General features: G+C 39.1%; 1 protein-coding gene across 4 annotated transcripts in view; it reads right to left on the bottom strand.

Annotated features, from left to right (window-relative positions):
* nrcama (neuronal cell adhesion molecule a) overlaps positions 1–22,622 on the bottom strand; it is a 51,936-nt gene that overhangs the window by 3,510 nt on the left and 25,804 nt on the right. Inside the window, exons 3-27 of one of the 4 annotated variants that reach the window (XM_053314100.1) lie at positions 13,647–13,817; positions 13,021–13,038; positions 12,556–12,661; positions 11,874–12,067; positions 11,497–11,619; positions 11,014–11,188; positions 9,395–9,502; positions 8,886–9,070; positions 8,288–8,419; positions 8,014–8,157; positions 7,689–7,800; positions 7,353–7,519; positions 6,895–7,042; positions 6,669–6,793; positions 6,286–6,315; positions 5,418–5,519; positions 4,945–5,142; positions 4,776–4,846; positions 4,169–4,394; positions 3,668–3,783; positions 2,882–3,092; positions 2,172–2,291; positions 1,793–1,969; positions 1,510–1,542; positions 825–890 (exon numbers count right to left, since the gene is read on the bottom strand). In XM_053314100.1, coding sequence (XP_053170075.1) covers positions 825–890; positions 1,510–1,542; positions 1,793–1,969; positions 2,172–2,291; positions 2,882–3,092; positions 3,668–3,783; positions 4,169–4,394; positions 4,776–4,846; positions 4,945–5,142; positions 5,418–5,519; positions 6,286–6,315; positions 6,669–6,793; positions 6,895–7,042; positions 7,353–7,519; positions 7,689–7,800; positions 8,014–8,157; positions 8,288–8,419; positions 8,886–9,070; positions 9,395–9,502; positions 11,014–11,188; positions 11,497–11,619; positions 11,874–12,067; positions 12,556–12,661; positions 13,021–13,038; positions 13,647–13,740 — 3,181 coding nt within the window. In that variant the 5' untranslated portion in view covers positions 13,741–13,817. Of the gene's footprint in view, positions 1–824; positions 891–1,509; positions 1,543–1,792; positions 1,970–2,171; positions 2,292–2,881; positions 3,093–3,667; positions 3,784–4,168; positions 4,395–4,775; positions 4,847–4,944; positions 5,143–5,417; positions 5,520–6,285; positions 6,316–6,668; positions 6,794–6,894; positions 7,043–7,352; positions 7,520–7,688; positions 7,801–8,013; positions 8,158–8,287; positions 8,420–8,885; positions 9,071–9,394; positions 9,503–10,474; positions 10,536–11,013; positions 11,189–11,496; positions 11,620–11,873; positions 12,068–12,555; positions 12,662–13,020; positions 13,039–13,646; positions 13,818–22,622 lie in introns of those variants that run through there. The other 3 variants (XM_053314103.1, XM_053314102.1, XM_053314101.1) reach the window with 3 other exon arrangements.

The raw sequence follows: 22,622 nt of genomic DNA, 5'->3' as shown, positions 1-22,622 counted from the left end.
TTTAAATTCAAAAATGCACCAATTTTACAAAGCAACCTTATTTCCTTATCTAAAAACACCATAATATAGAATAGAAAACCCTTTTAAATATTGCGAAGGAGCAAAAGTTACAAAAAATAAAAAATAAAAAGGAATAAACATCTCCATGGTAACATTTCAGTGTGTAGGATACAGCTGGCATCTAAAAGTCTACTACAATTCATTCTTTTGAATTTTAGGTTGAATACCCAAATATTTCATTAATTAAAAAAAGAAAACATTTCACCAGCTACTGTAACTTGACGTCTTCCAGCAGTCAAATTCAAGTCAGGAATGAAAAAAAACTTCAGAGCCTCAAGGATTTGGCTTTTGACTGCTTGTTGTCTCAACCATCATTCAATTTTAAGAACGCCTTCAGGCTATACTGTACATTATATGGCTACACAGTTTTTGCTTCATGACAAAAAAAGAAGGTGTAGCATCAGATCCTGCCACAATATAGAAAACACATTGATTACATACACTGCCACAAAAATGCCCATCTCAAGAAGGATTTACAGCGCAAGTTAGGCGTCAGAAATCCAACAGAAACAAACTTTTCTTTTAACTTTTCTTGAAGTGAAAACATTCAAACAATATACTTCAATAACATCATCTGAAGAAAGCCGGGGGCATAGAAGACCATGTGGTATTGTATCTTAGTATGTAATATAAATAAAATATAAACATTTTGAGAACTTCTTTGGTGCTAGATTTTCACATTTGTTGAGATGGACCATTTTTGCAGTACTGATTTCTTGATAGAGAACAAGGGAAATAGTAGGGGACACGGGGAGTGCTTGTACCCTTGTGAAACGGGGGATGCGGAGACTGAGTGATGGGGGAGGTTGGGTGAGGGGGCTCTGTGGGGCCTGAAAGAACATGGACAAGAGTGAGACAACACATACACAGCGCAATAGACAACATACAGTAGAGCAAGCTGCAGAGCCAGTGTTGAGAAAGGTGCTTCCGACATGCTGGGTTAGAATAGACTGCAAAGCTTCTCAATCCTGAAATTCTATTGACCAACTTCAAGCACTGCAACATGCATATTATTTATTTCAAATCAATTTCCACTTAATTTAGAATACACAATCCATCAGTCTAAAGCATCCACAGGTACAAAAGCTATTAGTATTGAAGTGAAACAAACACATTCACAAGCATCATGCATGAGGTTTCTAGAGAAATATGTCCATCTAAAGAAGGTAAAGTATGGCTAATTTTAATATACTAAAATAAAATATATGAAATTATGTTACAGTAAATGCAGCAGAATAGGACACAAGTCTGGTTGCTTGTGGATGCCATGGAAGCCTGTCACCTATTTATCCACATGGGAAGTTTTCAAGCATGCTAACTTAGCAACATGCACGGATAATAAAAGTTTAAAAAAAAAAAAGAAGAAGACCAAATCTATCCTAAACTCTGTTTCTAATATCTGATGGTATGAACAACATGCAGGTGCTTCCATTGGCAAACTTGGGTTACCTTTGCCCGCCTCTACAGTGGGCTTAGTACGAGCTTCAGAGAGAAGAAAAAAGAGAAACAGAGATAGAGGGGATATAAGATGTTGAGTGAGTAATGCAGTAAGGCCGCATGGTTGTCATTTTCAGCTCACAGGCATCCCTAATATCTGTCAGGGCGCTGTGATTTTGATCCTTGCACTCCTTATTTTGGGTGATTTAAACCTGCTGATACAAGGCTGTGACCTTTTCTTCCTATTTTCCATTATGGATAAAGTTAAAGTGTTAATTAATGTACACAGACTCACTTGTATCAATGATTGTAAAGGCCTCTTCTGTGATGATGGGACCAGAGCCTTTGTTCGTCTTTGCACTTAAATAAAATTTGTACAGCATGCTGGAGTTCAGGTTGCTCAGGGTAACGGTGGTCTCATTGGCGAAAAAGGTCATGACCTTGGGCGGTCCCAGTTCATTGGTGCTGTTTACTGCAGAGACTGGGACAAGAGAGAAAAGTGAATGATTAAAATAGAGAAAGAGGTTGAAAGTGAAAGAAGAAATAGCTGAAGTTTGGAAGAGAGATATCGTGGTTTATGAGAAAACTCATTGTGCAAAACATATAGTTTTTCCTATGCACAAATACCTCACAAACAACATTGAAGCAGTCTGTGAAGCAGCTGGTAAGCCTACCTGGTTGGTATTTTAGTATGTATCCAGAGAGGCGTCCATTGATGCTCAGTGGTGCGCCCCATGTCAGAGTGAGGGAGTCCAAACTAGGATTGACGTTCAGAAAAGCAGGACGTCCTGGGACTGAAAACAAAACCAGAACCAGCAGTCAACAGTACTGTAGATGGGGGTGAGCAGGCTGTGGCTGGGGCATTACAAGGTGGTTGCTGGGTTATACTGTTGCTGCCTGTTTGTTAAGTTGTTTAGGAGGTTTTCTTTGGATGCTCTGAGTGGTTGCTAGGATTTTGTAGGTAGCGGCTAAGGGGAATTCTGGGTAGTTCTGAGTACTGATAGGGTTTTGTCACAGAAATGGCGTGCATGGGAGAAGCAATCATAGTACTGTATTCGTAGTGGCCATTAAAACACAGTGTGGTAATCTATTTAACATTTGGGGGTTGTTTTGAAGTCCAGTATGACTAAGTTGTATGATTTAGAGTTCAGAGTTGGTATGTAACTCAATTCATTTCTTTGTAATGAAGAAGAAAATCCAGCTTTATTCCAAATGATCTGAAAATCTGTGCCAGAGTTGTAGGAGGGTTTGGCAGAAACATGGTGGAAGAAGAATTCACCTACATAACATGCAAGAGGACAGACTTCCAAGGCAAGAACATTATTCATTTCTCAAATGCGTGAAGGCCTGCAAGACAACTATGTCAAGTCAACTTTATACACACCTCCCTCAGGTGTCTCAAATGTCTTGTCAGCACTAGGAGGCCCTTCTGCTTTGTTATTAAGGACTCTGATGCGGACGTTGTAGAGGCTGTACGGCTGGAGGCCTGGCAGACGTCCCTCGGTGCGGTTCCCACTGAACGTCAAAACCTGCTCCTCCTGCTCTGTCTCCTCTGTTTCTGTCTCCTCCAAACCCCTTTCACGACGGTAGTAAACCTGTATGAAACACAGCAAGAGTTCACATTCATCTGTCTCGTGCAATCATTGTCCGCTTTATTAGGTAAACCTATACAAACTAATGCAATCCAAGTCATTCTAATTTTAGGAAAATTAGATGTGTTTATTATTGAGGCCAAGTGGGTGGTGGTGCTGTACTGGAGTACATTCACTCATCTGCTAAATTAGATTATTATTGTCATTTTATATATTAATTTTCATTTCTATATATTGTTGACTGTATTTATGGTGTGTTTTATATAGCCTTTTTCTTCAAACTTTTATGTTGACATTTCTGTGATGGAGGTGCAACTTCCTGAGAGGCGATGTGTGTGTTTACTGCACACTGGATGAATGATAAATAATCAGTCATTTTACAGTGTGTACATACAGAGTGTGCTTTCACACTGTAAAAAATACTGAAATACGTGGCATTTGAAGAGAAAAGTACTGCTGAGTTATCTTTCATGTATATCGTGAAGGTACACAAGCAATAATGCACAAAAAGTATACAGAATGAAAACATGTAGATAACGTTTGTAATAGAAATAACTATGTTCCAGAACATACTGTACCTTGTAACCCTGTAGTTTGCCTCTGACTGAGGTGGGAACGACAGGCTCCCAGTGAACTTCTGCTACCGTGCTGTTGTGAATGATGACCTGCACACTGTCAGGAGCAGACAGAGGAGCTGCAGAGCAATGAGGAAGAGAAACAGTTCAAGAAACAAGACCTAGCTTAAAGTCAATGCTGTGATGGAATGCTGCCTTCCAAAACTACTAAATCTATAGAGAAACAGTCGTATCATGATGTGACACTATACATTTACCTCTCCCTGACCTACTGCATGTTCATGAAAACATTTTTAGTGGTCAGATTCAATAGTCAAAAGAGGAATATGTGGACCTTCATCCCTCTCTGAAAACACAATTGCTCAGAATTTGCTTTATCTGAATCATTATCATTTGTCTGTTTCATTGACTGTATTTCCATTTGTTTTGACCATGAGTGACTTATTATTTTTAAAATATTTTTTTACAAAACAAAAATATGTATTTTACAAAAAAATAATTTACCATCTTCTCCAGAGTATCCAATCACCACTCCAGGCTCTGGTCCATTGCCATAATCGTTTGAAGCTTGAACCTTGATCTCAAAGGGCACGTAGGTGGGAGTTTCTGTCACGACACACTGGGAAACGTTGGCCACAGTCCTTGAGGACCACTCCTGATCCACATCCTTCTGTCTCCAGTGCACTTTGTACTCCAGACCAGGCCCATTGGCCTGAAATCCTGTAAGGGGCTAAACAGAGTTTCTTTTTAAAATGTTATCAGTTGCTGAAAAGTAAAACTGCAGTATTGTGACTTGGTTGTGATGAATGTGGTGAAAAAAAGCACACTCCAGCACAAAAAATTAGGATTAGGGATCGGATTAGAGTATCTTAATCTAATGCTTGGACTTATACTGATGGATATATTTTGTATAGGCATGTGAGTGCACTGTATTCGATCCAGAGTCCAAGGAAGATTGAACGTGTTTTTTCTTTTCTTTTTTTTTTTTTTATCTAAAAATGGCTTCAGGAACAAAAGTAACTATTACATGCAGTCCATGTGCACAACTTCACGTACAAAATGAGACTTGAATTAGGCTCGTTGTTAACTAAAACAATCAAATATTGCTTACTGTCCACGAAATGACCAAGTTGTCAGCCTCTGTTCCTACTCCCTGAACATCTGATGGATTTTCATCAGGAGCTGGTAAAACCAAAGAATCAGGGTTCAGTGTTTTGAATATTTGAAGTAAATTTCTACTATAATCTTTTTTTTTTCCGGAGGGTGACCATGACCTTTACCTGCAGGATTGGTTCTGTATTGGCGTGATGCCTGGCTAGGCTGGCTGAAGCCCACCTCATTCTCAGCCAGTACTCTGAAGGTGTAGTAGACATACGGGGAGAGGTTGAGGTGTGCCTTGGTGCTTGTACCATCAACCTCTGTCAGGTTGATCCAAACACCTGGCTGGTGTAGCAGATCCTCATATTGGATCAAAAACTCTGAAGAAGATAAGGGAAAAGTAAACCTCAATCCAAAGAAACAGGGCAGACATTTCGTACTTATGATTTATGTTTTTGGAGAGTTGTTATGCAAACCACCAATTTCCCTTACAGAATATAACAATTTATAAACTCATTTTAAAATTGTGGAATAATTCATAATGTGTTTCTGACGTCAGCAACTGCAGAAATGTCAAATTTTAAATTTAGCAGCTGAAAAATTGAGCTTTTGTTCTTGCCAAACAACTGGGCACCATCGTTAAAACATGGCATACTCTGTGTGGGACTGTTGTTTTCGTCTCCAGGGATCCAGCTGAGCTGAACAGTCCTCTCTGTCTGGTCAGTCAATTCCAGCTTAGTCGGAGGGTCAGGTTGCTCTGGAAACAGAAGAAGCAGTTCAGGACCAAAGAAAAATGAGAACTGCTCGTATGCTGTCCATCACATCTAGTGCTTACTGATGTGATACATGACATTCAAGTTTTTGTAGTGTTTTCTTAATTAAATATTTCTACAGTAAAGGAGATTGCACAATAAATCTACTACTTTGATGCAGACTGAAACTTTTGAGCACAATATTGGCTTATCTTGTCAGTATTTGATCCATATAAATAACTATTTGCAATAATGACCTAAACCAACAGTCAAGTGTGTTTAACATTTTGGTGCATAAATAGCCTTAAAGCTGTTTTTTTAACCTATACACTTACTTAATGACTGTAAAAGTTATTTGTAACCATTGTGGGCAAATCATCCAATGATATCTTTCTTCAATAATAGACCTTTATAGTATTAGACTTTTATAGTGTAGTGTTATTTTGTGCTATCAAACACTTCTGGATGATCAGACCTCAAATTAAAGCTGGACAGAGCCCAATATGTCTAATCAGGTGGATTAAGTGAAAACACCTGTGTGAATGTGCAGGGCCGGTGTATTTAACAATGAAATAAAACTTTTAAAATTCCATAGATGAAACAAATATATATGAAATATCTGTACATGAAACAAAACTTAACTAGTATCATAGGTAGAAAAGATAAAATAAATATTTGACAAAATAGAAGCTACGGGATCTACAGAATTAATGGCCGTGTGAAGAAAAATTAAAGTTACAAAATGCTACACTGTGGACAGCGTTTGTTTACCGTAGACAATAGCTGGAGTAGGAGTAGCCTCTGAGACAGCACGAAGCAAGAGTAGAGTACAAGAGGAGGTTAGTATTAGTGACAGAAAAGCAGCAGAAAAAGCAGAAAAGCAGGAAAAATATTCTGGTGATGTGACTTAAAGTTAAAATAGAACTGATGCCTGCTGTGGTCAATCTACTAGAAATACCACAAGAGTGTTTTCAATCTGACAATTTAGAACAGAATGAAAGGAGAAAAATGCAGTCAGTGCTGAGTTTGAAATATTAATATATTTGGCTGTAGGTTGAGATAATTTACCATGTTACACTATTTCTGTAAAAGAGACACAAAATGTCAAAAGGCTAAGTGCACAAAACACCTTTGCACATAAGGTGTGAACATACCAACAACAGTCAGCATGGCACTGGCTGAGTCCTGGTCCAGGGTTGTGTTCATGATGCAGGTGTAAGTGCCCTCATCCTCCTCTATCACATCCTTGATAATAAGACTGTCTGTGTCCACCTCAAACCTGATAAAAGAGTTATCCTCAGTATTCCTTTCATGTTTTTAGTGTAAATAACAAGTTCATCTCTGATTCAAAATATGAGTCAAAGCTCTTGGACATTGTACCTCTCATCATCAGGCAGCTCCCCATTGTCTTTGAGCCAGATCATTGTTGGAATGAGGGATGGGTCGTGTTTGACTTTACACTCAAACTCAGCGCTCATGCCTCTCTGCACCACCTTGTACTCTGGCTGCTTCAGGATTCGAGTAGGTTCTGGAAGAGAAAGTATTAATAAATCATTTATATGGATAGCCACATGATGGCCTAATGCCCCAAGAAACCTAACATGTCTTTCATGAGCTGAAGCAAATGGGATTCTTGCCAATTGAAAGTTTATTTGATACTAATTGTGTATGAATATCACTTTCAACTGTAGTGGTTAGTAATCAATTCTATGCTTTTTAATACATCTACTTATTTAGTTTTTGTCAATATCCCCCATTTTAGTACGGTGCTTCAGCACAGACATGTATTCATGGTTACCCTAACTGGTGAAATAGGTTGTGAATGGTCCATATCTGACCTTTAACCTCCAGGTAGACATGGTTCTCTTTGATGCCTAAGTTGTTGGTGGCAATGCAGGTGTACTTTCCACTGTTAAGTGGCTGGGCCACATGGATCTCCAAAGTACCATTCTCATGAATCACATATGGGTCATCATTTTTAATGCTGGTCTGAATGTCTTTGAACCTGCATGGAAACCGCAAACAAGACAGTAGTTTTATTTTTTAACAAAGTCATTATCTGATAACCATTTGTTCAAAATGCAGCATTAAAAAACATGGTCCAACATGGTCCAACATGGTTTTGAAACTCATTATACAAAGAAAAAATGGATTCAGAGTCATATCACTCTTACCATGTGATAGTTGGTATTGGTGAACCAAAGGAGGCACAGTGTAGTAAGGCAGGGCTGTTGGTGATGACCTGGTACACTCTGTTGGGTGGAGTGAGTACCCTTGGTGGTTCAGCTATGAGAAGAATTGCAACAGTATCTTGATCAGTGCTGTCTGGCCTGTATATTCATACATTTCCAGCTAAACAGACTGCTGGATTAAATAGAAAGTTGAAATGATGCTGGATTGAGCACGCTCGTAATTTGCCAAACTGCTTTTTATCCACATAGTGAATACCTGTAAAAAATCAATTTTAAAAGGCCATTTGTAATTGATGTTTTTACTTACCAAGAACATTGACAAAAGCATTAGCCATCAGGTAGCCAAATTCATTGGATGCGTTACACTGGTAGACAGCACTGGACCCTGGCTGCACATTGCTGAGTATAACAGTGTCATCCTCCACCTTGCGGCTGAGGTCCTCAGGTGCATCTATCGTATGACCAGAGACAGGATGTTTAGTCCAAATGACATTTAAACCATCTATTTTTGTAGTTTGAGGTTTTGAACTGCACCAGTGGAATTCTGCAATCAGCAATGAAGTATGTTTTATTCTACTCACTTTCTATGGAGACTCCATTGACAAACCAACTAATCTTCGGTTTGGGTTCTCCACCGACTCGACAAGTCAGGATGCCAGTCTCATTTGGAGCGAGGATCAGGTTCCTGGGAGCACTGACCCAGAAAGGGGACGCTGGAGACAATGAACAAGAATGAAGATGAGAAGAGTGAAATTCTTAAGAATGGTACAAAGAAAACTGGTTTTCTCTTAAAGCAAAAAAAGAAAAGGCAACTTTGCTAGCTGTTTGCTACTTGATTTAAGAATGCAGAAATATTTGAATCAATGTAACTGCACTGTAGATTGTGCAAGATAAGTTTTAAGGTAGTTAAAGCTGATTCACTAAAAAACCCATTAACCCTTAATCTAATAACTGTGTATTTGTAATGTGTTGGTACTACGACTAATCCCACTGTGAACCAACACCTAGGTCTACAGGTTTGAGTCTCAACACATCAGCAGACCAAAACAAGACTATATTTATACTGGTGATTAAACTTGAATTAAACCTTAAACTCCAAAATAACGCTTTTATGTAAACATAAAAGGAATTGACACCAGGTTACCACTAGAGTGAAAAAGGCTGATTTGAAGTGCATACCTTTGACAGTGACCTTGATGATGTGGTTTGCAGTGCCCAGTTTATTTTTGGCTGTACAGCGGTAGTCGCCACCATCAGCTTCATTCACATCAGAAATCTTCAGCGTTTTTTGGAAATTATGGAAGGTTATCCTGCTGCTCGGCAGCTCACCTCCGTCCTTCTGCCAGGTCATCTCTGGAGTGGGCCTGTTGTGAAAACAATTATAACAGCATGGTTTTGTGTGCTATTTCTGTATTTTGCACAGTACTATTTTAAGATTTATTGATGAGCTTGCAATTTCTTATTAAGCACATTGTTATGTAATATAAACAAAACAATTCTATGAATATCATAAGCTAATCTAGCAGTCATGGGGCATAACAGCATGCCATATGTACAAGAAAGGGTGCTTTGATTGTATTTAAATCAGCAACTGTAATAACCAGAGCACTGCCAGAAGTTAAATTACACTATAAGTAATTACTTTTTCCTATAACTTATGAAAACTAAACACAACAATGTCAACTTACAAGCCCTCAGCGATGCATTCCAGCTCCAGAGTCTCCCCTTTCAGAACCATCTTGGTGCTGGTTGTACCCAGAGGTGTCATGAAACCAGGATGGCGCTCCCCCACTGGGCTGTCTGAACATATGAAGACACAACACCAAATCAGAACTGCTGTTGCTACAGTGTTACCCCGTAAGAGTTTAAGAAGTAAAGCCATGACCTCTGAGGACCATATTCTATTTAAGGACAGAGTCAAATATAGTCATAAATGAAATAATCTGTTAAAGGGAGCAGAGAGGAAGGAAGATGAGTGAGTGGTTACCATACACAATATAATAGAAAGACCCTTCACTTACTGTATGGTATGAGTAGTATCTAAGAGAAAATACAGAGCACGTGGAATCTCCCTGAAAGGGGTAGCTATCAGTTTGTTGCTATGACAAGATAGCAGTTCCTCAAAGAGAACAACCTCCCCCAGCCGCACATACAGTACAGTACGAACGCACATCACCTCTCAGAAGTTCCTTATGGAAGGAGCAACATCTCCTTTTCATTAATTTATCAGAAACATCAGAAAATAGATGTCAAATGAACATCCTCCACTTCAGAGAGTGGAAGAAGACCAATGCCATCATGCCAAGCTTTGAGGCGTGCTTAATATCTGGCCATCTTGGGTTATCATTATGGGCGTGCTTGATGGAGCAGATGATGAATTTGTGATTCAATTATACCGTACATGGATTTATCATTTCAGGGGAGATACAGTTGACTGACATTTAATGCTATGTGTGGTCAAAGTTGTTTTTTTAGAACATGCTAGTCTATCACACATACATGTAATATTGTATCATGCATTATAGTTGAGCCAGTTTAGTTATATGACCCTTTATACTGAACCCTTATTTTAAATAACCTACAAAAAGCTAACCCTTGATGAAAAAAGGGAAACCAGATGAGGATTTTATGTTAATATATTCACACTGGGGATTGGGGATTGAGGCTGAGTTGTAGGTGAGCGTGTATGCCAGGTATGATTAGACCAAGGAGTAAGAACAGGGCTGGGTTTACACTGAGTGGACTGAACGGGAATAAACCAGCAGCACTCACCACTATAGAAATCAGTGACATTGTATAAAGCAGCCAGAGTCTCATTCATTGTATCCACTGTAATGTAACAAAAAAGTATAAGCATGCAAGAGAAAACAAATTCTATCATTTACAATGGCTATTTCTCCCAGTGAATTAAAAATACATTAGCTTTTCCATTGAAAAATGTGTTTCTGCAAATATTTATTTAAAAAGTAAGTAATGTTATGTTACACTACTGTGACATTGAGATATGGCCATTGTAAAATACTGCTAGAAGCCCAAAAGCTAAGGAAAGGTAGAAAGCAGGAAGAGCAGCAACAACAATTAATCTAAGGCTAAGACAGTTTTATATAAGCAATTTAGTTATTTAACTACACAACATAATCCTGTTTTAAAAACATCTGTGAAATACTGTAAGAGTGACTATAAAATGGAAAATGTTAGTTTAGCATTAATCATGAGAAATTACTGAAAGTGAGTTATATTATCTGAAGTAAAAAAAAAAAATCTAATCAACTGAGGAGTTTCTATTCAAGCTGCTGAGTGTCTTTACTTACTCTCCAGCACGGTGACTGAGATGGGCTGTTTCTGCTGGATAGTTTGTGTATGGGGGAAGCGGGCATAGCAAATATAGTCACTCCTGGTGTCTTCTGGGAGAACATTGGAGAAGTACAAGTCTCCGTTCAGTGCCTGGGACACTCTTAAATCCAGCGGAAGCTTCTGGAAATCTGAATGATGAAAGAAAAAGAAAGAGGACAGAAATGGAAACCCAAAGAATTGGCATACAAGCAAATTCAAGTAAGTTAGTAGAGCCATTGGGATTTAATTTACCATAAAATCAACTTAATGTTCCAAGAATCAACAATGAAGCCAAGTAACTAATAGTTCTATTAAAAATCATCTTATCTCATCATCTCCATCATATGCACTCTAATACCCAAAAGGAACAAAATGTGTCTTGTGTTGTCCTATCGGATGGAACATAGGCCCTTTTCTTGTAGACATATATATATATATATATATAGAAATGACTCACTATTGTCCATCCAAAATATGACGGGTGGGGGCAGCCCGGCAGGGGGTCGGCACTGCAGCACGAGGGAAATCCCCATCTGCACTGTGATGGCCTCATTTCTCTCTTTCGACCACAAGGGGGACCCTGAGAGTCACAAACATCAAACAAAGGCTTTGAAGGCTTCCAAGAACTTAGTATAGTGTGAACAAACCCAACTTATTCTCATAAAAGTGAGAAGACAGCAGTTGGAAAAGTAGAAACCAGGAGTCAGCATTTTGTTGTTTGAAGAGTTCAATAACAAAAATGCATTATACTGTAGCTGCAGTTCAAGACATTAGATATCTTTTTTTAAACCATTGGATATAATGTAAATGAGGTGTTAATAACAAAAGTCTTACTGGACTGCCTAATGACAATGTTGTTGGATACAGCTGTGCCATGCTCGTTGTGAGCTGTACATTGGTATGTTCCCTCGTAAGCCTCAGCCTTTTCCCCACTGATGTCAATGACCAGAGTTCCTGAACCGGGCTTCATCAGAACTTTGGAGTCTTTCTCAACATCAAAGTGGGTCCCATTTCGTGTCCATGAAAAGCTAGGATCAAGAAAAGCAAACAAAAAAAAACAGTACATCGTTAAGAGCCATGTAGACTGATTTGAATCACTGATTTCATAGCAGAGGGGAGTTTTGACTGATTCTAACTAATCAACTACAACTGTGTCTAATTCACTCTGCCAGGTGTGTTTCTCAGCCAACTGGTCCCCATGACAACAGTCGCAATGGTGATTCATATTTCCAGAATGCTCCAGGTTAAGTTGCCCTCAACAACAGATCTATAATTTCACAAAGAGGACGATAAAACTGCCAAGAGGTCGGTTTGCTCTTCTTGACTACTAAAACTCTCAGTAAGCTGTCAAGTGGTGTTTATCTTCAGCATATTTTCAACACTTTTGTCTCTCAAGTACATCAGTGAAATATACTGGAATAATATTTAACAGGTGTCATCTTGCACAGTTTTGGCCTATCATTGAACATGTTCTGATAAACAAGCTAGACAACAGGTTTGAGTTGATTTTTCTCACCTGGGATGAGGCTTCCCCTTGGCCTCACAGTTGATGACGATGTTCTCCCGTGGGTCAAAGATGTAATCCTTTGGGGACTGTAGCGTTATGGTGGGGGGTTGGGGCACTGGAAAAACACGAATAGAAGCATAGTTCACATATAGTGCAATGTAAACAAAGTGTACTGGAGCTTAGAGATATCCAAGCAAGGATATGCATGCAACAAGGATTCACAATTGGTCAAACTTAACAATCAAGTGGAACACCATCTGGGGCTGAAACACTCTCAAACAGAGCCCTGAACTAATGGCAAACAACTTACCATTTCACGAACTGACACAAGCGCCACTCCAAAACAAGCAAGTCACTTCATGCGTTAACACTGTGTTGAGATAATTGCATGCACATCTAACATTACTTAAACCCACACAAAAACATGTTAAAACAAGTTTTAAGAGCAAAAACTCCACACTAGAGCCAACTTACATCCTTCCAGTACTTTAGCTTTTTGTCCACCATGACACGCCGAACCACAGTAACAGAATATTAAGGAAAGGTGTTAGTTTTTGCAGGGAGTAAACCACAGGTTCAGGTGAAATAGTTGCACTTTTCAAGTACTTTGAAGCATTTTGTTGAGCCTGCCCAAAGTTTGGCATAGAGGAGTTTTTCAACATTTTAAAGAATATATCATTAGTTTCAGATTTGTCAGGCAGGTGCAATCAATGCCAAAAAAGTAGTTGAAGTTATTCAATTTCACACGTGATGTGCGAAATACAGGTAGAGCGAGTTCCTTTCGAAATTATACTGCATATCATAACTGAAAACCGCAAACTCAATCCCATGCTGAAACATGCAAAGATGAAACATGAGAAAATCACATATTCCCAGTAAACTGCTGCATCCTCCTGCAGCTAGTCTAAAGCCCATCTAGCAGACCATAGGGACTATAATGTTCATCACACCCCACAATATGAAAGCATTGAATAGATCAATTCCAATAGATCAGATTCCATTAGCATAGAGCATGAAGTGTTAACACATTAATAAGAATAATTGGTATAGAATGAATTTAATGTAAAATTCCCTGTGATATTGATAAGGACAATACTTACGATCAAGAGGCACTTCCAACGCTGAAGTCATGTGACTGAAGAGTATCAATAGCACAGCTCCGGTGCCCGGCACCCACTTCCTATTCCTGTCCATGTTAGGATGTGTAGCAGTGAAAAAACCTTTTGTCCAGATTTCAGGTGATCAACAGGGCGAAGAAGTCTGGATCCACACTATAGATATTTACAAAGAAGAAAAGGGTCACTCAAATACTGTGTTTTGATTCATTTCATTGATTTATGTAGACCACGTGGTCACTAAAAAGGGTCTTCACATATTTCACAGTAATAAAGTGAGAAGTGTACACAAACTTGTACACAAGATCTAAAACTGTGTATATCTTCTAACCCATATATAACAGATTAGTCCATAAAAAAAGAAAGATTAAGTACACAGACACAAATATTTAATCTGGACCACAATGGAGAGTTTACTTTGTTGCATTTTTCTACTAAGTTTGCTGACATTATCGCAGTTAAACATCCAAACTACAGTACATAAATCATAGATCACAAGAGGCTTGCCTGTTGGATAGCTCTTCATCCTGCCAGCACAGACAGTTTGGCAGGAGGAGAAGTCAAAACAAAGTTGATTTCAGTCCTTGTAACTTAAACAACTTTAAGCTTGTGCACTTGTCATTCCAGGTTATTATTTACCTTCTCTGATGTTCAAGAACTTACAAAGATACAGCAGCTGTATAACTGTACACTGCCGTATAAACTACAGCTCGCTTTATTACGTTATTCTAGGTTTTCTAAGCATGGGAGCTGTCAACATCCATGTCCTTATTGTTCATTTTAAGGTTCTTATTTTCTAGAAAAAATGTCCAGACAGTCCTTGTGGAGTCATTTGGTGCCGGCTGAGTTCACGTCATCTCTCTCAAGCTAAAGTAACCACTGATTACAAGCGCATCCCACGTGTTAGCCTGTAAACATATGCCATGTGAATGCACTCGGCTGGAACAATCACAACTCCGCTGAGCACTCATCTGCACACAAACTGGCACATGCATGCACAAACACACACCATATTAGTGGAAAGAAGCATCCTTGTTATCAGTGTGTCATATGGGTCAAGTTCTATGTGAGTGCATACTGCAACAAGGAATCACAGATTGGTGTGTACAGCTGTCACAAACACAAACACACAGTCATGTTGGCATTACTGGGCTTTTGTAAACTGCACCATGGGGAGCAAGAATATGTGTGTTAAATGTTATGTCCTTCATCTTGCAGAGTGTGTGGTCCTGTCACATCAGCATTAGCCAGCATTTATTTATTTACTCTTCATATTTGAGCTTGTATAATCAAGGAAGATGGCTACAATATCTAATAGACAGTAGTAGTACAGCTAGTATCTTAGTACAGCTCCACTATTATTAACAATTCATTTTATTTAACTTAATTCTTAAATCAACTGGCATATTTTTCATTCATTGACTGAATCAAAATAGCCAAAGGATGACAGTGACTTCTACCAGTAGTCTGAAATGAAGTTCGAGGTGGGGCAGTATGCTGCTGTGCTGTCAGGTAAATGACACATAGATACGTGCACATACACAGGTGCTGCAGTCTTCAGAGGCTACTGAAGGTCAAATCATCAAGCTCACTGCTCGATTCAGAGCATCTCTACTCAGCTGGAGAGAAAGCGTCTGATGACATAGGGAGAGTATGGTCCCGAACACACACGCAGAAAGTAGTATGAGATTGTATCCAGCTGAGCTCGGCAGAGTGAGTAAGCTAATACAACCCCAGGATACAGCTAATTACGCCGACACGTCCTATTGGATCTCTCTCTCACTAGCTGGAGAGGGAAGACAACAGAGAGAGAAAAAGAGAGCAGCACAACGGAATCCACGGGCATCCATGCTAAATTGTCTTATCTGATTGTGAAAATTGCAATGTGATATTATGCAAATGTAATAGCCCATCTTCAGATTAATTAGAGTAATGCTCCATGCTGCTACAGCAGAATGCCCACCCCCACCCCATATTAAGCTCTGCTGAACCTCAGGCTATTTTCTCCCAGAGAGAGAGAGACAGTGATACCTGGTAAGGCTGCTTGTAAGTGGGACTTTTGTTTAAAAGGTAATGAGTGACAAAAAGAGAAAGGGAGACAAATGATGGAAACCGAAAAGAACAAGCAGAAATAAAGAAGACGTTTAGGACAGGATAGTGTCTATCACCGTAAACAAAGATGAATACAAAACAACTAACTTGTGAAAAGGAATGTAGGCGGCATGGAAATATAACATTTGTAATCTAATTTGTCATCTAGTTTTGATCCTTGTCTGTTAAGTCGGAGCTGGGTCACAGCTCCAGAGAGGCAGAGAGAAATGAACTGCCTTGGCGTTAAAAATGAAAAGGGATTTTTTTTTTAAATCAGTAGACAACACATATGACTCCCCAAAGTACAGTCCCACACAGAAAACAGACACACACACATACATAAAACTAGCTGCTGTGTGCAAAATGTCAACATCTCCATATTTCAGCAACTAGAATGTCACTGAGCGCTAAATGGAATAAATTGCTTAGACATTCGCGTTAGAAATTCATCACTGCCTTTGGATTGCAGGTTTACATGATCACCATGCATCATTTAACTGAACTTTTAACCTTTTTTTTAATGAAGAGGAAAATCACTGTTTCATACCTGTTTGTAGCATAAATACTGAATATGTTGTGTTTCTGAAGTCTGAGGAAATTAGTTTAGTTTAAGGCTATGCTGCAAGGCTGTACTGTGCAGTGTGGTAGAAGACATTTCTCTGGCAGCAATATTATCCAAAGAGATGCCCTCACAGAAAAACAGATACACACACACACAGCTTAACATTCATCCTAAAGCTTAAAGGGCAAAAATCACTTCCCGTTGCTCATATTCTCACAGGCCACAGACGGAAATGCACATATGAGGATGATGATAATGATGATAAAGAAGACTCAAAAGAAGGAGGAGGAGTGGGATGAGTTTGGCTTGTGGACAGGTCATTTCTCATCCTCTTCTTTCCCTCTCCTCTGTGACTCAGGGGTCAGAGCCCCGAGGTCAAAGAGTCACCCTCGGGCTCTGCAACTCTGTCTTGATCAGTCTATCCATGTCTGTGTCTTTCTTTCATTTCCTCTCTTCCTCTGTATCACTCATCATAATGTGTCATTGCGCCTTCTTGAACAGAGCACACAAGGCCTGTACCACCTGGACGTCAAACTGAGCATGCTAATATAATCCTGGCGTGCTAGGGTACATATTGAATGATGTTCCTAATATTTGGTCCACCCCATTAACATAAATGAGGGGGGCAAAAATATTCAGTCCACAACCAATAAACCTCAATATAAAAAAGGTAGAATTTATGACAGAGCTGTTGTGTTGGATTACATTAGATTGGACAGGTGTACCTAATAAAGATCTGGTGAGTGTATAAGCACCTATTAAAACTGATAACAGCAAGGTTTCTGTATAAATCAGCTGTATGAGTGGACTGAACTGAGTACTTGAAACTTAATGGGCCAATTAAACTAAATGACTTTGGATTTAAATTCAAACAATGTATGAGACATAACTGAATTTATGATAAGTGATCGTGTCTATGCGAAGAAAGAAACCTGTGATCACAAAGGATGCTTTATTAAACAAGTTGGGGTTACTTTTGTCAGTTGTTTAGAATTATTTGATGGAGGCTTGCTACACCTTTCTGGTATGATGCAGTTTGGCACAGGAATCACTTGTCTCCTATGAGTTGCCTTTGATTTGCTAAATTCATCATCCTCACTCAGTTATATAGTTCAAGATGTTGAATTCTATTCTCACTGAATTAAAGCAATTCATTTAGTTGTAGTCCGGAAATTACTCAATTGATTTACCCAATTAAAACTAATAATTTAAGTCAATTATGAAGCAGTGGTTTCAACTTCTCAAAGGTGAGGATTTCTTACTTTTTTTTTTTATACCTTTTGTAAACAGAAAATCTTTGCTTTCATCTTTGTAGGTTCTCTTTAGCATTTCTCAGCAGCAACAAAAAATGACATGAGGCCTGCTGCTGACACAAACCCCAACAGTGTTTTCGCCTCTCAGTTTGCAAAGCCTGCAGCAACTTGCTAAGTTGGTCACTCCACAGCCTTCAGTCACACTGAAAGACACTGAGGGGTGACAGCCTGACTAGACAGATGAGGGAGGAAGTGAAGGGAGGAAGGACGAGCGTTAGAGGGAGGGATGAAAACATCATCATCTGCAGTCACATCAAATCATAGTGACAGAGATATTTCTGAGACAATAGACTGAGTTGGACCGCTTTCAGTTTCTGGACTAACAGTGCATGCATGTTTTCTAAGTAAACGGACAGATCTGAGTCTCCCACAGTAACTGAACATAAACACATAGACGCCTTGTGTGTTTATTACATTACAGTTATAATCATTTGTTTGAACAGTCACAACAAACTGAATAGAAGACACTGAACTGAAGTGGCCTTCTTACAATCTGCATGTCTCCAGTAATCAGGTCACTAGAATAGAGGCTCTGAGCCATGAGAGTTCTCACAAATAAAGCGGGTAAGGAAAAGGAACTGCAGCCAAAATGTGAAGCCACTGTAACTGCTGACATTTGAGAAAACAGACTTCTCCACTGGGTAATCTGAACCACTAAAACTGTGACTAGAATAAGATAAAACAGACCTGAAGCTGGGCAGAAAAATAAAAAAATCCAATAACCCTGCTTCTGAATCATAATCATGGGAAAGGAAAAGGACAGACAAATCCTCTTGTAAAAAACAAAAACATCATCTTACATCAACAAGGTCATACACAGGCCTTTGCTTACGACACTGAACAAAGCCATTGTGCAACCAATGCCTGAGGAGAGAACTTAACCTTGCTGTCTAACAGTATTCTGAAAACCAACCTTGCAATAATGTGTGAGAAATAGGTGCTTGTTGAAATATGAAAGGGAATATCCACTTTTCTTTTAAAAATTTAGCTAACATAAGCCTTTGTCACTGCTTTGTCATTGATTCTACAGTGTCTGAATTCATCTGGAGGGATGAAAACCATTCTTCCAAAAGATATTCCTTCATTTGGTGTTTTGATGGTGGAGAATAGTGCTGTCCAACACAGTGGTCAAAAATCTCCCGTAGGTGATCACTTTGGTTGAGATGATGTCACTGTAAAGGCCATAGCATATGACTCACATTGTTTTCATACTCATCAAACCATTCAGTGACCCTTTGTTCCCTATGGATGGGGCATTGTCATCCTGGAAGAGACCACTCCCATCTGGATAGAAATGCTTCATCATAGGACAAAGGTCATCAGTCTGAACAACTTTGTACTGACTTGCAGTGACCCTTCCCTCTAAGGGGATAAGTGGACCCAAACTATGGCAGCACAATGTACCCCACAGATCCCTCCACAGTAGGGTTCAAGTATTCAGGCCTGAACTGCTACTTCCTTTAATTTCTCATCTGACCATTTTCAGTAAACTAATTTTTGGGCCTTTTGGGGCCAGTAAAAATAATTTGTGAACACAACATTGACATACTTTTACATTGAAATGGCAAAAATGATAGCAAACAGTTGACTATTTATGCACTTAACAGATATGTAGCAACAGTAACATTCATTTTGCAAAATGTTTCTGGCTATCTGACTATAAATCCAATATTCATTCTCCTTTTAGCTTTCTTTCACTTTCTTTCGTCTATGGTTTCACACAGCATTTAAGAGCCAGGTTTGGGGGCTGAACACAAAAAAGCCACTTCTAGTGTCTGCAGAGAAGAAATGCAAAATGAAAAACATTGTCAGCGAATATCAGACACAATACCAGTTCTGTGTAAACCTCTGAAGAAAGGGATTAATCCAGATAGAAACCTTCAACCTGCTCTTTGTCTCTGTCAATTTGATAACTTTATTGGCGTGGCTGATCTGTCTCCTTTTCCTCTTTTTTTTCCTTCTTGACAAACCCCATCAAGTTGTGAACAAAGCCCATTGTAAGGTGAAAAAAAGGCTCTACCTCTTTGGGGCAATGCCTTGACTGGACTTTTTGATCATAAAGGGAAACAAGGGGTCGCATTGCCTTACAAATCCGTTTTGAGAAATGGGGCACTATTCATACTTGTTTCATATCTTTTTACACAGTTAAGTATTATTTACTAAAGCGCATATGCTGCAAACAATAGTAGGATAATGTTGCACTTTTATTACCTTGGAAGGTATGATGGATAGGAATAAAGCATTCACTCTCAAGCTAAAGTGAAGCTAGATGGTGTAATACTGGTCAAGCAAAGAATCAAAGAAACAAAGAATCCTCCACGGATCAGTTTGTACATTGAATTCCACTATCTAAGGAAAATATTGTATACTTGACACAAAAATTACAAATACTCATACCTAATAAATGTCCAGTATATTCTTTCCAGTATCAAGAACACTTCTGCAGTTTTTTTCCCACTTTACCTTCCCTGTTTTCTAGGTGTCAGGATTGGAACAAATGACCACTGTTTAATTTTGGAGAGCCTTGCAATTTCACTGATGACTTCATCGGAAGCTGTCCGCTAGATTGGAAGTGATTGTAAGAGAAGATTTCCCTACACTAACACCACTTCTTTACAGTACTGGCAGGCTCTTTGTCTCCAATAGCCCCCAAACCAGATTACACACAGCCATCTAATCAAAACAAACTATCTCAGCCTCTTTTCCACGTGCACACACTCAGGGATTTCCTTTTTTGGGGTCAGTTATTCTAGCACCATCCACAGAATCCCCCACTGCCTGCTTTTCTCTGAGGCTTTGTGAAGTGCTGATGGTCAGCATGCGCCAGGCCATGTCTCCACCCACTCCGCACCTCTCCAAACCCCCATGGGAGCTATTGTCCTTCCGTGCTGTTTACCACCGGGGTAGCGCTGAAACGGCAGGGGTGTTCTAGGGCCCAAGGTGACACATCCAGTATTAAAGGATGTGGCCACAATTCCACTCTGTGTAGATTGTTACTCGATATGAGCTGTGCAGTAATGTTGGAAAAGCACATGTAACCACACTCACTCTGTATCACAGGATATAAACAGCTACTGTGGGAAAGTATTTAAAGTAGGAGATGGCCTGATCATGTACAATACTTGTGCCTTTGTGGTGATGCTTTTAATGAGTGAAATCCAATGCTCAGCTATGAATCAAAACTTACATTGTACATGTCCGAACTCCCATGAACACCATGTGTCAATACATCATATAAATCAATTAGTCTTTGCAATTACTCCACTCGGCTTTTTTAAGTGACTATGTTATGCAGCACATGACATATGGAGGGTTAGATTTATCACACAAAAATGAGACTTAAACCATAAAAGAATGTGTATGTCTTTGTCTCCTGAGGTTGATTTAAAATTTAACCCCACTGTAATGAATTCCCATACATCTCACAGCTCCCTCAAATACCTGATATGAATAGGTAGACTCTGACCAAAAAAAGTCTCTTACTGAAATTTCCTCTTTCCTTTTTTCTATTAAGGGAATGTGAGTAGTCCTCGCTTTTCATGAACTGCTTTGCCCTAGGCACATTTAGAGTGATCCTCTCTCAAAAGGTGAGAAAATGGGAAGGGTAGACAGAGTCACACCCACAGGCCTGAAATTCCTGTTAACACAAACTGCTGTATTCATCTTGTAAAAAAGACAAATTAATACCTACTTTGACAAAATGATACAAAATAAGCATTAAAAATACTGGCAAAATAAGGATTATGATGAAACATGTGTAATGAACACCCAATTATTTTAAGTGATCTATCCATGTTCAATGAACCGAGAGTACTGATTAAACTGCAATATTTGTGAAGACATAATTACTTAAAAACAAAGCTCATCCATGTGTAACTCATTAAAAAACATTTCTGATAGCTGCCATTACAATTCGTTTCATCTCACATCCAATTATAGTGCTTTGATATTTGGACAATTGCACACATTTTCGCAGGCGTATGGACCAGTCTGTTGGCTGCCGGCGGCTTGGTTGGTTGTTGGGTGTGTGCCCATGTGCACATAAGTGCGTATGTGTGTAAGTGTGTGTGTTTGTGAGTGCATGTCTCGCCTGTCAAAGGTCATCTCATCAAATGCTTTGGGCTCAGCCGGAGCAGAAGGCCACGTGGCTCAATCCATAAGGATGTGTGTGTGTGTAATGTGTGTGTGTGTGTGTGTGTGTGTGTGTCTGTGTGTGCACATGTGCGTCTCCATATATGCTAAAATACACACAAATGTTTGCACACACAGACAAGATACACAATATCCTTGAAAAATATCTTTAGGTAACAACATAACCTCTTGGTCAATTGTTTTATCTCCTGTTCAGTCTTTTTTTAAATGATAACAACTGAGCTATTGGTGTAATAATTTAAAAAAAAATCTATTTTAAATTCAAATGCTGCCATAATTCCTTAAAAAACTAAATATTTACATGAAATACAGCTCCTTACATTGTTCTTCTCTGTATTTTTTTGATCCAATGAGTTTATTCCCCATTTAACCATTCATATTAGTTTATTTTCTACTTCCACAACCTCTATCCAATCAGTGGATTTCTCTCTTTAAATATATGCTCGCGTCATTCTCCATCTCCTTCTCCCCTCATTTCCTGTCATCGTTATCCAATAAAGGCACAAAATTCCTACATGCATTGTTTTAAAAAGAAAACGTTGAAAAGAAAATGTTGCAGGAATAATGTTCAGCAGCCAGGGCTAAACATTAGAACCAGCAACTGGATCGATCACAGTGAATATCGACTACATTTCTGATCCGAAACCAGCTGCTTACATGACTGTGAAAAAGTGTGCTTGAAAAGAGCAATGCAACAAGCATTCATGTTGCATAAAAAGCAGCTAAAATCAATAGTCAGTCTCATTGTAATACAGTGTTACAAAGTGACATTGCATGGCCACATAAATCCAACTGAACTTGTAAACTGGCCAAGTCTCATTGGTATTCCTGGGAGCTATTGCT

This window comes from Scomber japonicus, chromosome 23 (genome assembly GCF_027409825.1).
Source record: "Scomber japonicus isolate fScoJap1 chromosome 23, fScoJap1.pri, whole genome shotgun sequence".
Classification (NCBI taxonomy): Eukaryota; Metazoa; Chordata; class Actinopteri; order Scombriformes; family Scombridae; genus Scomber; species Scomber japonicus.
The sequence above is the reverse complement of the archived record's forward strand: the minus strand, read 5'-3'. Positions and strand labels throughout refer to the sequence as shown.